General features: G+C 40.2%; 1 protein-coding gene across 1 annotated transcript; it reads left to right on the top strand.

Annotated features, from left to right (window-relative positions):
* LOC306735217 (lactadherin-like) lies at positions 1-11,047 on the top strand (the record flags this gene model as incomplete). Its single annotated transcript, XM_079216668.1, has 10 exons — positions 1-76; positions 2,808-2,933; positions 3,022-3,153; positions 7,334-7,447; positions 7,684-7,865; positions 7,952-8,107; positions 8,217-8,361; positions 9,186-9,388; positions 9,475-9,630; positions 10,163-11,047. 10 exons carry the CDS (start codon positions 1-3, stop codon positions 10,304-10,306), a joined length of 1,434 nt encoding a protein of 477 aa, XP_079072794.1. The 3' UTR covers positions 10,307-11,047.
* Positions 11,048-13,159: the final 2,112 nt, after the last annotated feature.

Here is a 13,159-nt window from a genome sequence, read left to right as displayed (position 1 = left end):
ATGAGACGTCCCGGAATTGTATTGACAGCTACGTTTACATCATTAACTCTCATACTTTGCCTGTGTTCAGTCAGAGGTAAGTCTTTTTTAAACCATCGACACGAATCTGTTTAATCGCGTTCATTCAGAACTCCTGCTGTCTGTTTATGTGGTGGACTAGAGTCTCATCGTTTTCTAACTTCTAACACCAGACTTTATTTTACCCAAATATCCCCATGGAAAACTTTGGCAGAGAACTATGACATCCCTACCTAGTCGTATTTTCCATAGCATTTTTTTCTATATCACAATTAGGTAGTTAGTTGACCCATCAGTTCATACTAGGTCTATTACTTTTACTGACTCATGAGGATCCAGTTTAGTTTTTTCCCTACTGGGTTTCGATGTCTGTTGGTGATGGTCAAAGTTGAGGCTTCAATGACATAAAGGGAACTGTGCAACAGGTTTGTCTTCGTAATCAACCACTGGATTACAAATGTCTTTTGTATATATCATAATTACAATGTTCTCTTCTTTATCATGTCCCATCACCAAATTACCCATGAAATACTTTCAGAGGTTCATTCATGAAAATATGCCTTTTTTCCAGAACACAGCCAATATGTAATTTGTAAGTCTTTCATCCCAACATGCCATCTTATTATTGTCACGGTAAAATGTGTGATTAAATGTGAGACTACTCTGTTATTACGTGTGAAGCTCTGTTATTACAAAGTACTATTTTACCCAGTGATTGTATCATAAGAGGCAGGTTTGTAAAAATAGATGTTACTTGCAGTAGTAAATGTAATTATTTCCTGCGAACAAAAGACTTCTACACATTTTATTCAAGCTTACATTTGTATGTGTTGTTGTCCCTGTGGGCATCTTTGTGGTCACACAAACAGGTGGCCCGATGGAGAGGAGAATAACACCATATGTGCTCTTGTCTGGAGCCAACACAAACCAGCTGTCCGCTCACCTAACTTTAGTCCAACCTGCAGCACTTATAATGCTGCCAAATTTGGAGACTTTGGCTGTCATTGCTTTGGCTGCCGTTCTTCAGATGATACATGTTTGTGTACATTCAAGGTCTATTTTGCTTTGCTCTTTACCCACCTGTCAGTCAGGTGGGCTGCTGTGTCCTGAGCCTCTCTGTCATGTTGTGTAACTGCTCGTTCCTGAAAGAGCTGCCCGCATGTGTACCCTGGCTAATCCTGCAAGCTCTTAATCCTGCACATGGACACCTTCTGTTGTCAGGGTTGGCTACATACAAAATGTGTTATTTGTTTACATCTTTTAGATGTTCTATTAAAACTAATCCATTACCAAATATTCATTTCAGGATCTATGCAAGAAATGCTAGCTTTTCTTAAAAGGACACCATTCCTTAAATATAGAGTGGAAAAAGACAAATAATTAACATTCCAACATTTATTCATAGGGTGATTTTCTTTTTTTTTAGGATTAACAACATTAAACTACATTTTAAACTACAATTTAACGACTCTCACTTTTGCTGTTTAAATAGTTTCCTCTGGTCAGTCTGTCAAAAGGCTCAGATTTGTTCTCACACTGCAACATGTATCTTCTTCAGCGAAGCAGTCTGCTCCGTCCGTTCTGAGAGGTTTGACAACAACAGTTAGAGAACGGTGACAAAAATCATGTTTGAGGCCTCATTGTAGAGTTTGCAGTCTGCAGCATTCACACATTTCCTCCAAGAAAGTTCCACCTTTTGTTGCTCAGAGCTTTAATGACTCTGACGTGGCATCTATAGTGACTCAACAGTTTGTTTTTTCTTATAAACACAAAGATTATGAGGCCTTGTATATTTGACAGCTTCAGTGTGACTCATAAATCTGTGCCCTGCCGCTCCCACTGGCGGCCTTTACCATAATTTCCCTAATCTAGCCAGGATCTGTGACTCAGCACTCAGCACTGATGATGTCATCAGGATTATTGTGGTTTGGGTGTGTGTGGGGGCATGGAGTTTGAAAGACTTGGCCTTCTACCAGTCTAACAAAATACACTATTGACACAAATTATTGGGTATGTGGGATCCTGTATTTTGGTGACCTCTTGTACACTTGGGATTTTAAATTAGGATATCTCAGACTCTTCTGTTTTGTTTTGTTTAAATCTCCTCCTAAATCCCCCAACTTTATGGAAGTACACTACTAAATTGCTGGAGGGCACCTTTTAAAATGTTTTTCAGGAATGATTTGGTGATGATGCTATGATTTCACCTCTCAATCTTCTTTATTTTCTTCTATTTAACGAATGACTTGTGACGACCTCTCGAGAATGAGTGGGAGCTTGTTCTGTTCAGCTGTGGCTTACATTTATGCGATACATAACAACATCAGGGGGCAAAGTGTTTCCCCATTCACAGACCAGCAAGTGATGCAAAACAACAACATGTGTTGTAGCTGCTCTGCACGGTCTCCAGCTACTGGCAGGGGAGACATTGGTGTCCCTGGTATTCATGGTAACAAGTTCATTACCATCATTGCACAACAAAATGGGTCAAATGCAAATTGCATCGGCAGTAGCTGTGTTGAGGTCTGGTAGGATGAAGGGATTTTTTTAACCGCAATCAGAATCAAAACCATTTATTGCCACGTACTGTATGTTTTCACATACAATAAACACAGTACAAGAAATAGCACGTTAAATTTACAATTACATTTACAATAGAATATCAAATTAAAATAAAGTGCACAGACACACAGATAACAGTACTTTAAACAAGTTAAATGTAAGTGTAATGTGAAAGGGACAAGTGTATTTAAATATATTTAAACTCCTTGTTTCTCTCATTTACTCAGGTGACTACTGTGAGGTGAATGTTTGCCATAACGGAGGAACATGTGTTACCGGGATAGGAGAGGATCCATTCATCTGCATCTGTATGGATGGCTTCGGGGGAGACACCTGCAACCTGACAGAGATCGGTACGAACAAGTGGAACCTTTTGGAGGGAAAAGCACGGTTACATCAGATGCTTTACACCGATTCTCGTCCTTCTTCCGTCTTTCTCAGGACCCTGCAGCCCAAACCCCTGCAAAAATGATGGGTCGTGCAAGATCATCACTCCGACCAGACGAGGAGACGTTTTCAATGAGTACGTCTGCAAGTGCCAGCCAGGCTTCGAGGGAGTGCACTGCCAGATCAGTGAGTTACTTGTGGATGTGATTCATAAGTCTGTTGCCTCATAAGATTCATAAGTCTCATATGATTCATAAGGCTGTTGCAATAAGTCTGTTGCCTCTTTTGCCCCTCTTTTGCCCTGTGGATTCACATTTTTACATTAATTTTTACATTAGCCATAAATATCTTTACGTTTGTATTGTCAGTTGTCAGTTTATTGAGAGAGATGTTTTGCTATCTATTCAATTAATTTGGAAAGCTTTTATTTAACCATTAAGTGCTGACACGCATTGAGGTACAACAACAAAAAGCAAGCCAATGAGAGTAAGTGAGAGAGAATGTCTAGCCACATTTTTAGCCGACAGGCACAGAGTAATACAAATAGCAGAGTGGGCTCCACTTTCAGCAGACTTCCTCGTGAGCATTTTCCATCCCGTCACGTCATCAGCGGGGAAAGAGGTGTGTAGTCCGTCTCAGCATTTCCATGAAAGAGCCTCATTCAGCGGGTTCGGCGGTCATTCTGTTCGGCTAATTAGTAAAAGACCACTCCAAGTCTCTTAGCATGCAGACCCCCTCCACGTAGGTTCAACGCTGCAACTGTTTGTGCTCAAGCTTGACCAAATCAGATGAAGAAGAAACTGATACAGGGGTATTCTATCACATCCTCTTAATATAATTACTTGGAATTATTGCAGAATGTTAGGTTCATCAGTGGGATAATGATTAGAAAAGGAAGGAAATAGAGGATTGTTTTCCTCGGGTGTGAAACTGATATACTGAAATATTCTGGAGTAAAAGAAGTGTTTCTGAACTCTAGAATTTGGAATTGAAACAACTATAAGCTTTGTGTGAAAGGCTGCTGAAAGAAAAAGTCATAGGAATGACTTTGATTCTTGCTATTACTGAAAAAGGCTTTTTTTTTTGGTGAATGAACAGCTCTGCCTCTCGAGCCCACAGCCTGACCACCAATTGTAGTCTTCCTGCATTGTGGCCGTCTACTCCCAAACATTTTCTAATTTTGATTCAGTCAGACGTCACAGGCTGGACTGTTGGAATGAGGTTTAATCTGTCCTGTATATTATGTAGAGTAAATGCACAGACATAATGTCATAGTTAGTGGGAAGTGGGAATTGGAATGAAATGTTATAATTAAAGATAAAATGTGGGAAGATCGGTGCAACAAACATCATAAAGGAATCAATAGCCAATTGTGGAAAGAATTTGACAGGAAAATAAAAATCAGATATTTCAATAGACCTCTTATAATCTCTTCATATGTGAAGGATCCTTCGGCTTCATAATGTTGGAGAAAATGTGGAAAAATAGGAGATCACACGCATATCTTTTGGGACTGTCCAGTAGTTCAAGGGTTTTGGAAAAATATCAAAGCAGAAATTGATAAAATCATCGAAGTAGAGGTACCCTCAGATCCATTGATGTTTCTGCTGGGGTCTATACCGAAATATTTAGGAGACACCGATCTGAGGTATATTTTGCGTATACTTTAATTGATTGCCAGGAAAATGATAACTGTGAACTGGAAGGATGCAAAACCACCAACCATAACTCAGTGGAGACAGAGATTAAAACAAGTTCATACAATGGAAACAATTACTGCAAGGTTACAAATGACAATAGATATCTTCACAAGAAGATGGACTTGTGCTGCATTATACCTAGATGCTTGAACAACTGAGAGGGGTTGTGGTAACAAAGCCGAGCTGTACCACTAGAATAACACTGCTAAGCCAACTTGTAAATCCTGCTCTGATATGAATGTCAGTTTATACTGTTTATACTCATTATAAGATAAACTATTTATACTAATACTACTGTTTTTATTATTTACCATTATTTTATTATGTTTATTAATTTAAATTTCAAGGATTGAAAATGCAAAATAAAAAGTAAAATAAATAAATAAAGTCACAGTTACATCTAATGATGTGTGGGAATTTTTAATAGTATATTTCAGATGCAAAGTGACATTGAAAGATAGCAATAGTTGCATTTAATTGACATATTAACAGTGTTGCCAAAACATGTGAGGGCTATTTCACGGCCCTTCTCTCGGTAGGATCACCTGCTTCTCAGTGTTATTAGACGTGTTGTGCCAGTCTTGTCACAGCCAAACAGGCATTTGTTTATAAGTTGTGACCAATCCTCTTAGTGTTAACGGGAAAAGCAATTAAAGTGACCCATCTGGCAATATGTCAAACTGTCATCTGATTTAGTTCTAAAGTCTGGTAGAGTTAGCGAGAGAGGGGACATAAGGCTGGACAAGTTACATTTAACCTAACACTTTCCTCTGGGATCTTATTTTGTAGTTTGTACGACTGTTTAACAGATCTTGGCTCATAATCAGCAGATTCAAACGTTTTCTTCTGTATTAAGAGTAATCCAGGTGATTGTTGTCTTTAAATTTCGGAAATTAATTGCTAACCAAAGCAGCAGGACTTTACATGATAGATATTCACCAGAATGTAAACAAAAAGGCTAAAAACACAGTTAAATACTTTAGGATAATTTTAGTGCATTGGTGACATTCAGTGCAGAATAAAGCTGACTGATATTCCAGATGTGGTATTTTGATCGGACATCGAAGCAGGACACTGCGAGGCTCGATAGAAGACCGGAAACTGAAGTTATGCGTTGTCTCAGAAGGGAGCTTAACTTCAGCTTACTGTCAAGGGAGCTTGTCCGATTTTAGTTAATAACTCTCTCTTTATTTTTTCTTTAAAAAGACGTTTCAAGCCAAAAACATTTTAATCTGTGTCTCCTTCTAATGCATATACGCCAAAAAGAGAATGCAGTATTGCCTGTATTTGGTCAATTTGGTCTTTTCCAGCATGCCACCTAGTGGAGATTAATCTGAGCCTCCTCCCATTTTATACACAGCCACCAGTTTAACAAAAAGGATCTTGCCATCTGGCCCAGTGCTATTCTGACTTGTATTTTACCACCAAGTCCAGTTCTATTCCTACTTTTTATTTCCATGATTGGATTAATTCAGGGACATGGTTGAAATATGATATTATTTTGTTGTCGGCTAAATATATAGATATGATAGATTGTTAGTAGAATAGATACAACATTTTAATGCAAATTTCCGGTATCAGCTGAATACAGATGTTTTTGTGACATCAACAGATACAAATATTAGCTTTGTGTTTCATCACTGACTCTCTCTCACACACACACACACACACACACACACACACACACGCGCACACACACACACACACACACACACACACACACATTGATCGACTCAGTTGGCTGTGATTCGCTACTTGTGATTAGCAAGCAACAGGAAGTAGAGCTGTACAGTTCTTCCAGCAAAAAAAGCACTGCTGATTTTCTTATCAGCTTGTGACCTGCAGTTACCCGGTGGACTCAAATTTTTGTAGGTAAAAATATGTAGGTCCTTTTAGCACAAACATCATACTGAACTGGATAAACCATGAAAACATGTTGTTCCAGCATGCCACCTAGTGGATATTAGAAAGCATTACGTGTTCAGTGTTCAAAAGGAAGACAGACAGTGATCACAGACTTGCTTTGTTGCTATTGCTACTGTGGAGGAAATGAAGGCGTTTGTTTGAGAAGCAAGATCTTAAGTAGATCGAGACAAAGCTGGGAAACCGTGCATATGACATTTATTGACTCATGTGTATGTATATGTATATGTATATATATATATATATATATATATATATATATACATACATATATATTAATATATATATAGCCCTGTTTGTCCGAATATCAGAGTTCTTATTATTTGTATACAGAGTCCACAATACATAAACAGTTTGTTGATGATGATGATGATGAAGGGCTATAACCTCCTAGAATCTCCTGTGTATGTTCACATTCATCGAGTCATAGCACAGAATTACAATTATCAACCGTGACCTTTGAGTCTTTTCAGCTGGTTGCCAAGGTTGTCCCGCCTCCTCAGTGCTGCCCTCGGGGGGCCTTTTTGTCATCGTGAACAATTTAAGAGAAACTACTTATGTTAGAGACAAAGTTAGGCTATTGTGGCCCTCCACCTGCCTCAACCTCCCTCCGTTCTCTGTCTGAGGTCCGTTTGTGCTGCAGGTGTGCGCCACATCTCTAACGATCATCTTTTTTGTGATTCCTGAATGAAGTTAGTTTGAGGAGCTGAAAATAAGGCAACGGGTTGCTGTCTCTTTTTCAGATGTGAACGACTGTGCCAACCAGCCCTGTAAGAATGGAGCGGTATGTCGAGATCTCGATGGCGACTACACGTGCCATTGCCCCTCACCGTATGTTGGAAAGCAGTGCCAGCTAAGTACGTTCAACTGTTCGTTTTATTTTTATTTTTATTTTACTAGTACTGCTAATGGTTAGTCAAGCATAAGTTACAACTATTTTGAGTGGAAAACTACACAATAAAGTGCGTAAAGTTTTTTTTAACACACTATAGAGAGGTACAAAAAAAAGAAGAAAAAAATGAAATTCAATCATACTCGCAAACAGGAGAAAGTGTAGTAACTTGCTTGATAACATTTGAATGCTGTGTCCCAGGTTGTGTTTCTCTGCTGGGGATGGAGGGAGGAGTGATCGTGGAGTCCCAGATTTCAGCCTCCTCTTTGCACTACGGCATTATGGGTCTTCAGCGCTGGGGCCCGGAGTTGGCTCGACTCAACAACCAGGGCATCGTCAATGCCTGGACGTCAGCCGCCCATGACAGGAACCCCTGGATCGAGGTGGGAGAACCGAGCACTTTTAAATCACCAGGTTGATGACCGAGAGCTGGGAAGCTGACTTACACTTGTTCCCTTGTTGACAACAGATAAATATGCAGAAAAAGATGCGTCTGACGGGCATCATCACTCAGGGTGCCAGTCGCATGGGCACGTCGGAGTACATCAAGGTCTTCAAGGTGGCGAGCAGCTTCGATGGAAACGCTTACACCACTTACAAAGTGGACGGCCAACGGAGGGACAAGGTCAGAAGATCTCCCTTTTTATTTAACACAAGCTACTGTCAATGTTTACCAGCAGAAAGCTTCTCTTTCTTCAGATACTCGCCTAATTTCCTGTGTCGGTGTGCTGCAGGTTTTCACCGGCAACGCAGACAACGACAGCACCAAGACCAACCTTTTTGACCCTCCTATCGTGGGCCAGTACATCCGCATCATCCCCGTGGTTTGCCGCAGGGCCTGCACTCTGCGCATGGAGCTGGTGGGCTGTGAACTCAATGGTAAACACACAGAAAACATCCGGTTATCATTTAAATGCGCACAGCAAGTACAGAAACTTGTTGATGATTTATTATCTTATTGTTATTACGACAAATGTGATGTTTTTGAAAAGTAAGTTCAAGTTGAGGCAAGTTAAAGCCTCTGGGAACTTTCCATTTTGTCTTTTTTTTCATAAATATATATAATATTCCCTAAAGCAGTCTCTGTTGTTTAACTTTTCCTCTGTCTATTGTTTTACTGTGTGGATTTCTTCTGGCTGGGGTTACACTGAAAAGCAAACAGGCAGTCGAAGACTTTATTTTAACTCCATCCAGCCATTGGATAGAAAAATGTACTGTATAGACAGTATTCTGTGTGGAGACCTCACTGTGCAACAGTTAAAGCAGCAATTCCAAGCACACACACACACACACACACACACACACACACACACACACACACACACACACACACACACATACACACATACACACACACACACACACACACACACACAGAGCAAGACAAAAAAAAACACTTCCATGTTGTTGTCCTTCTTCAAACATAACATTTAGCACATTTACACAGAAACATGGTGGATGGTGGACACTTGTTTGTGCATACTTTTTTCTGCTCGGTACGCCTCTTTCTGCTCCTTCCTCTTGGTCAATCTCGGGTGTAAAAATGATTTGAATCAATCACATTCTTCTGAATATTTTTTCAGATGGATGAAAGTTTAATTTTAATTTCTTCGGGTGTATTTCTCTCTTTCCTCTTCCTCTTCCTCTTTCGTTCGCTTTGGGCTTCCCCACCCTCCCTCTTTCCGTCTGCTTTTGATTCACAGTTTATTCAAACACGGCAGGTTGCTCAGAGCCTCTGGGAATGAAGTCTCGCCTCGTCTCGGATGGGCAGCTTTCGGCCTCCAGCTCTTTCCGCACGTGGGGCATTGATACCTTCACGTGGCACCCTCAGTTCGCCCGACTGGATAAGCAGGGAAAGACAAACGCCTGGTCTCCTGCACACAACAACCGCTCAGAGTGGATCCAGGTGAGGGGAAAAAATAAATCACTACTGGTAAAAGTGTCCTTCAAAGCCATTGCAGAGTATAACTGTGTCCTTTGTTCCTTCACCAGGTCGATCTAGAGAAGACAAAGCGCCTCACAGGCATCATCACTCAGGGGGCCAAGGACTTTGGGGTGCTGCAGTTTGTGACACTGTTCAAAGTTGCTTACAGTGACGATGGAGAGTTATGGAGTACGGTGAAGCAGGAGAACACCGGCAATGATAAGGTCAGACTCATGTAAATGTCCAATACAGTATACGGTGTATTTATGTCTTCATAAATGAGTCTCATTTCAATGCAAAGCCTCTTTTCACACATAAAGTTTGTCAAAAGAAGTCAAACATGTCCGCTCCCTTTTCTGTTCTCTTTCCCTTGGATGACATTTGTTGTATGTCTCTTGCTGGAGAAATGGAGCCGTAGCTTCTATCTCTGAGAGAACTAGGACATTTTTTTTAGTTACAATAGCTGGACCCAGATGATCCAATAAAACTGTAGCTTTGATGTTTTTACTCAGTGCCGAGCAGCAGTCGGCTCATTATATAATGATGCTGCCCGGGGGGCTTTGTCTGAAAAGCTATGAATGTCTGGGTGGGGCTGTAATGATCTGGGTCGTGGTGTTGTCAGAAGGGAGCACAGCTCGCATTGATTAACAACCCCTGATGGTCTGGTCAATAAGATGTTTGGTGGATGTATTCATTGCAGTGTGCCCACTTCCTTCCTCCTCCCCTTTTAACCATAACCTTACAATTTATTTGCAGCTTTTCCAAGGCAACATTGACAACAACGCCCACAAGAAGAATCTATTCGAGTCTCCGTTCTACGCCCGGTACGTCCGCGTCGTCCCCTGGGAGTGGCACGAGCGCATCACTCTGCGCATGGAGCTGCTGGGCTGCGATGATTAGAGCCTCGTGCATCAGCCGTCTGACCGTGCTCCGTCCTCATCCGGTGGCTCCGTCTCCTCAAACCACAGCAGAGGAATAAAGGTCCTGTTGGCTGCTGGGACTGTGACACTTGTAGCACTTTCTAACTTTAATGTTGATGTCGATAACATTGTTTTGACACGTTGTTTGACATGCAGAGTCCTGTATGAAGTATCAATAAGTTGAATTTGAATAGCTTTGGATAAAAACAAAATTTGCTCTTGGTTCATGTTATTTACTCCTGATTTCAGGTTCTCGTAGGTCGGTAGACGTGATAGTAGTGCTCTTCACCTTTTCCAGTTGTACTCAAAGCTAAATTGCTAGTTTTAACCAGTTAGCAACCCCATCTTTTAGTTTTAACAGTCTGCGGAGGACAGATGACAAATGAGCACAAATGACGCAGGGCCCGTGCAATAATATTTTAGCATTTCGAACAATCCTGGAAGAGATCATGTCCAAGAGTGGAAAATATAATTGTTAAAATTTGAACTGCAGCCTAAAAGAATCTGTCAATCAAATGTTGGACTTTTCATGTTTTCTTTACACATTTCCGCTGATTTTTTTCCACTTATAGAACTAACTAATAGTTTCATTACAATTCAATATTTTTTACAATAAATGTGAAATATGTAGAAAGATGTGTAGGAAATTAACATTGTTTTACATTCTTTTTTTATTATTATTATTCATGGTTGGTCTTGAACTGAGATCATTGATTAAATATTTTAAAAAATGCAATTGTTTTTTTTTGCTGTTTCAAGAGACACAACACATTTCTTTGTCACGTTGTAGTATGAGCTGATACACTGAATGTCACCAGTTACATAATAGTTTATTTCCAACTGCTGACTATAAGAGTCCCATTTGGTCAGACAATGTCCATGTCTGACCAAATGTTCTGCATGAGCAGACTGGTCATTGAGGCCACATACAGGGGACAAAAAGAGAGCAGTGAAGGAGAGGAACTGTCCATTTGGAAAACATCTCTGTGTACAGAAGTTGATATAATTTTAACATAATGCTGCCCAAAGATAACAGCAGAGGGAGGTACAGTAAGACTTTGTATTTCATTCAAGCTCTCAGAGCAGAAGTAAACTCAAACATTTCTAATATGAACAATGCTGCATTCTGCTTTCTTCACACACAACAAGATATGCTGGGATTCTTCTCCACGCTGGACTACCGGGCTTTTGCCGGCTGTTTACAAGAGTAATTACACCCTGTTAGGCACTCATCTCCCTGCTAAACTCGCAGTCCTGGTATGTTTAGCCCCTGGCAACAGCTTTCATCTCTATGAAATGAACACGGCGGAGGACACATCTGTCCTCACTGTCTGTGTCTATGCCTTACTGCATGTAGATGTGTATTTCTTGTATGTTTTGCACAATTTCCTATAAAAGATCATAGAGCCTCCAGGAGAAGGAAAAACAGCTACCAGCTGGAGTCATGCATCAAACATCTGCTTTCAGAGAGCTGTGGAGTTTTCTCCCAAGTTATCCCTCCAGAAACAGCTGTACAATTTGAGCTTAAATCTTATTGTTGGCCCTACTGCAATAAGAAGAAAAAAAATGTGATTCTGTAACTTGGGTTTGTGAAAGTAAAACAACTCATCTTTGCTTTAAGATAGTTAGTAATTCACCCAATGCACTGAAACTGCCTTGCAGTATAAAATGTTATTACATTTGATAAAAATATATTTCTACTATACTCCAAAGAAGATATGGCCATCTGAACGGCCTTCAAACATAAAACTGAATATGCTGGGAAAATGCACACAATAAAAGGAAAAGAAAAGGAAAGCATATTGACAAATCTACGCTTGATTAAAAATAAATAAACAGAAGGCAATAAAAAAAGTTTCCCCCACATTCATAATTTGCATGGTTACTTTAGATGTGAGATACCGATGGATGAAATGGGGGACATCATTGTCCTCCCTTCACTCGCTGCAGAAACACCCTCAGGTGAATTCCTGTCCGACAGCTTGATCGCGGCAGGTCAGCATCACAGCATTCTTACTCTAACGAAACGTTAGAATACACGTGTCACTGCGGACTATAGGCACCGGGTTTATTAAGACTGGAGGAGACTTACACCGACTCATCTTGTTGTTTGACCAGAAAGCCTGCGGCGACCTCTTGAAGAAACGGAATTGTTCCCAGAAGACTTCTTCTGACTTCTACTCGTCAACATCAAAGCTTCCCTTTCGACAAGGATTTAAGCCCCGCGAGCAGAATATCAAAGTGTTTTACGGTAAGTGAGGAAAATAAATCAATCAACAAAATGACAATGTCAAATATGTTCTGTGATCTTTAATACACGAGTCACTTTATTGGTCAAACGAGCTTCTGAAATTCGCTTTACGAACTATTAGACCTTTTTTTAGACCCTTGCGTCCAGGTATCTTACATCGAGTCAAACAATGTCACAGGTGTTGAATTATGGCAATAACTGAAATAGTTCCAGAGTACCTGCCAAGCTGAAAACTTATTCGACAAATAATCAACATTTCTCTCTTTTAAATCAGCCTTTGAAAGCAGCCGTTTTTGGAGTGTCAGAATGCATAAAACATTATTTTAACTAACAAAATTTCAAATGCTTAGTGGCAAAATTACAGTTTCCTAAAAAAAAAAAATAGACAGAGCGCAGTAACATGGGGTCGTGCTGACCTCTACTGACACTGCCTGGTCATAACAGCTAAAGTTACAAATGCAGCAGGTTGTGCAAAAACTAATGCAATCATACATAAGTCATTATTCAACTGTGATTTTAGGGACGAAGGAGCCAAGCAGGTTTTTCTTTGAGGATCAGAACTTGATGAGGATGATGATGATG

The sequence above is a fragment of the Taurulus bubalis genome, assembly GCF_910589615.1.
Source record: "Taurulus bubalis genome assembly, chromosome: 4".
NCBI classification, from domain to species: domain Eukaryota; kingdom Metazoa; phylum Chordata; class Actinopteri; order Perciformes; family Cottidae; genus Taurulus; species Taurulus bubalis.
Note: the sequence above shows the minus strand (reverse complement) of the source record. Positions and strands in the feature narration are given on the sequence as shown.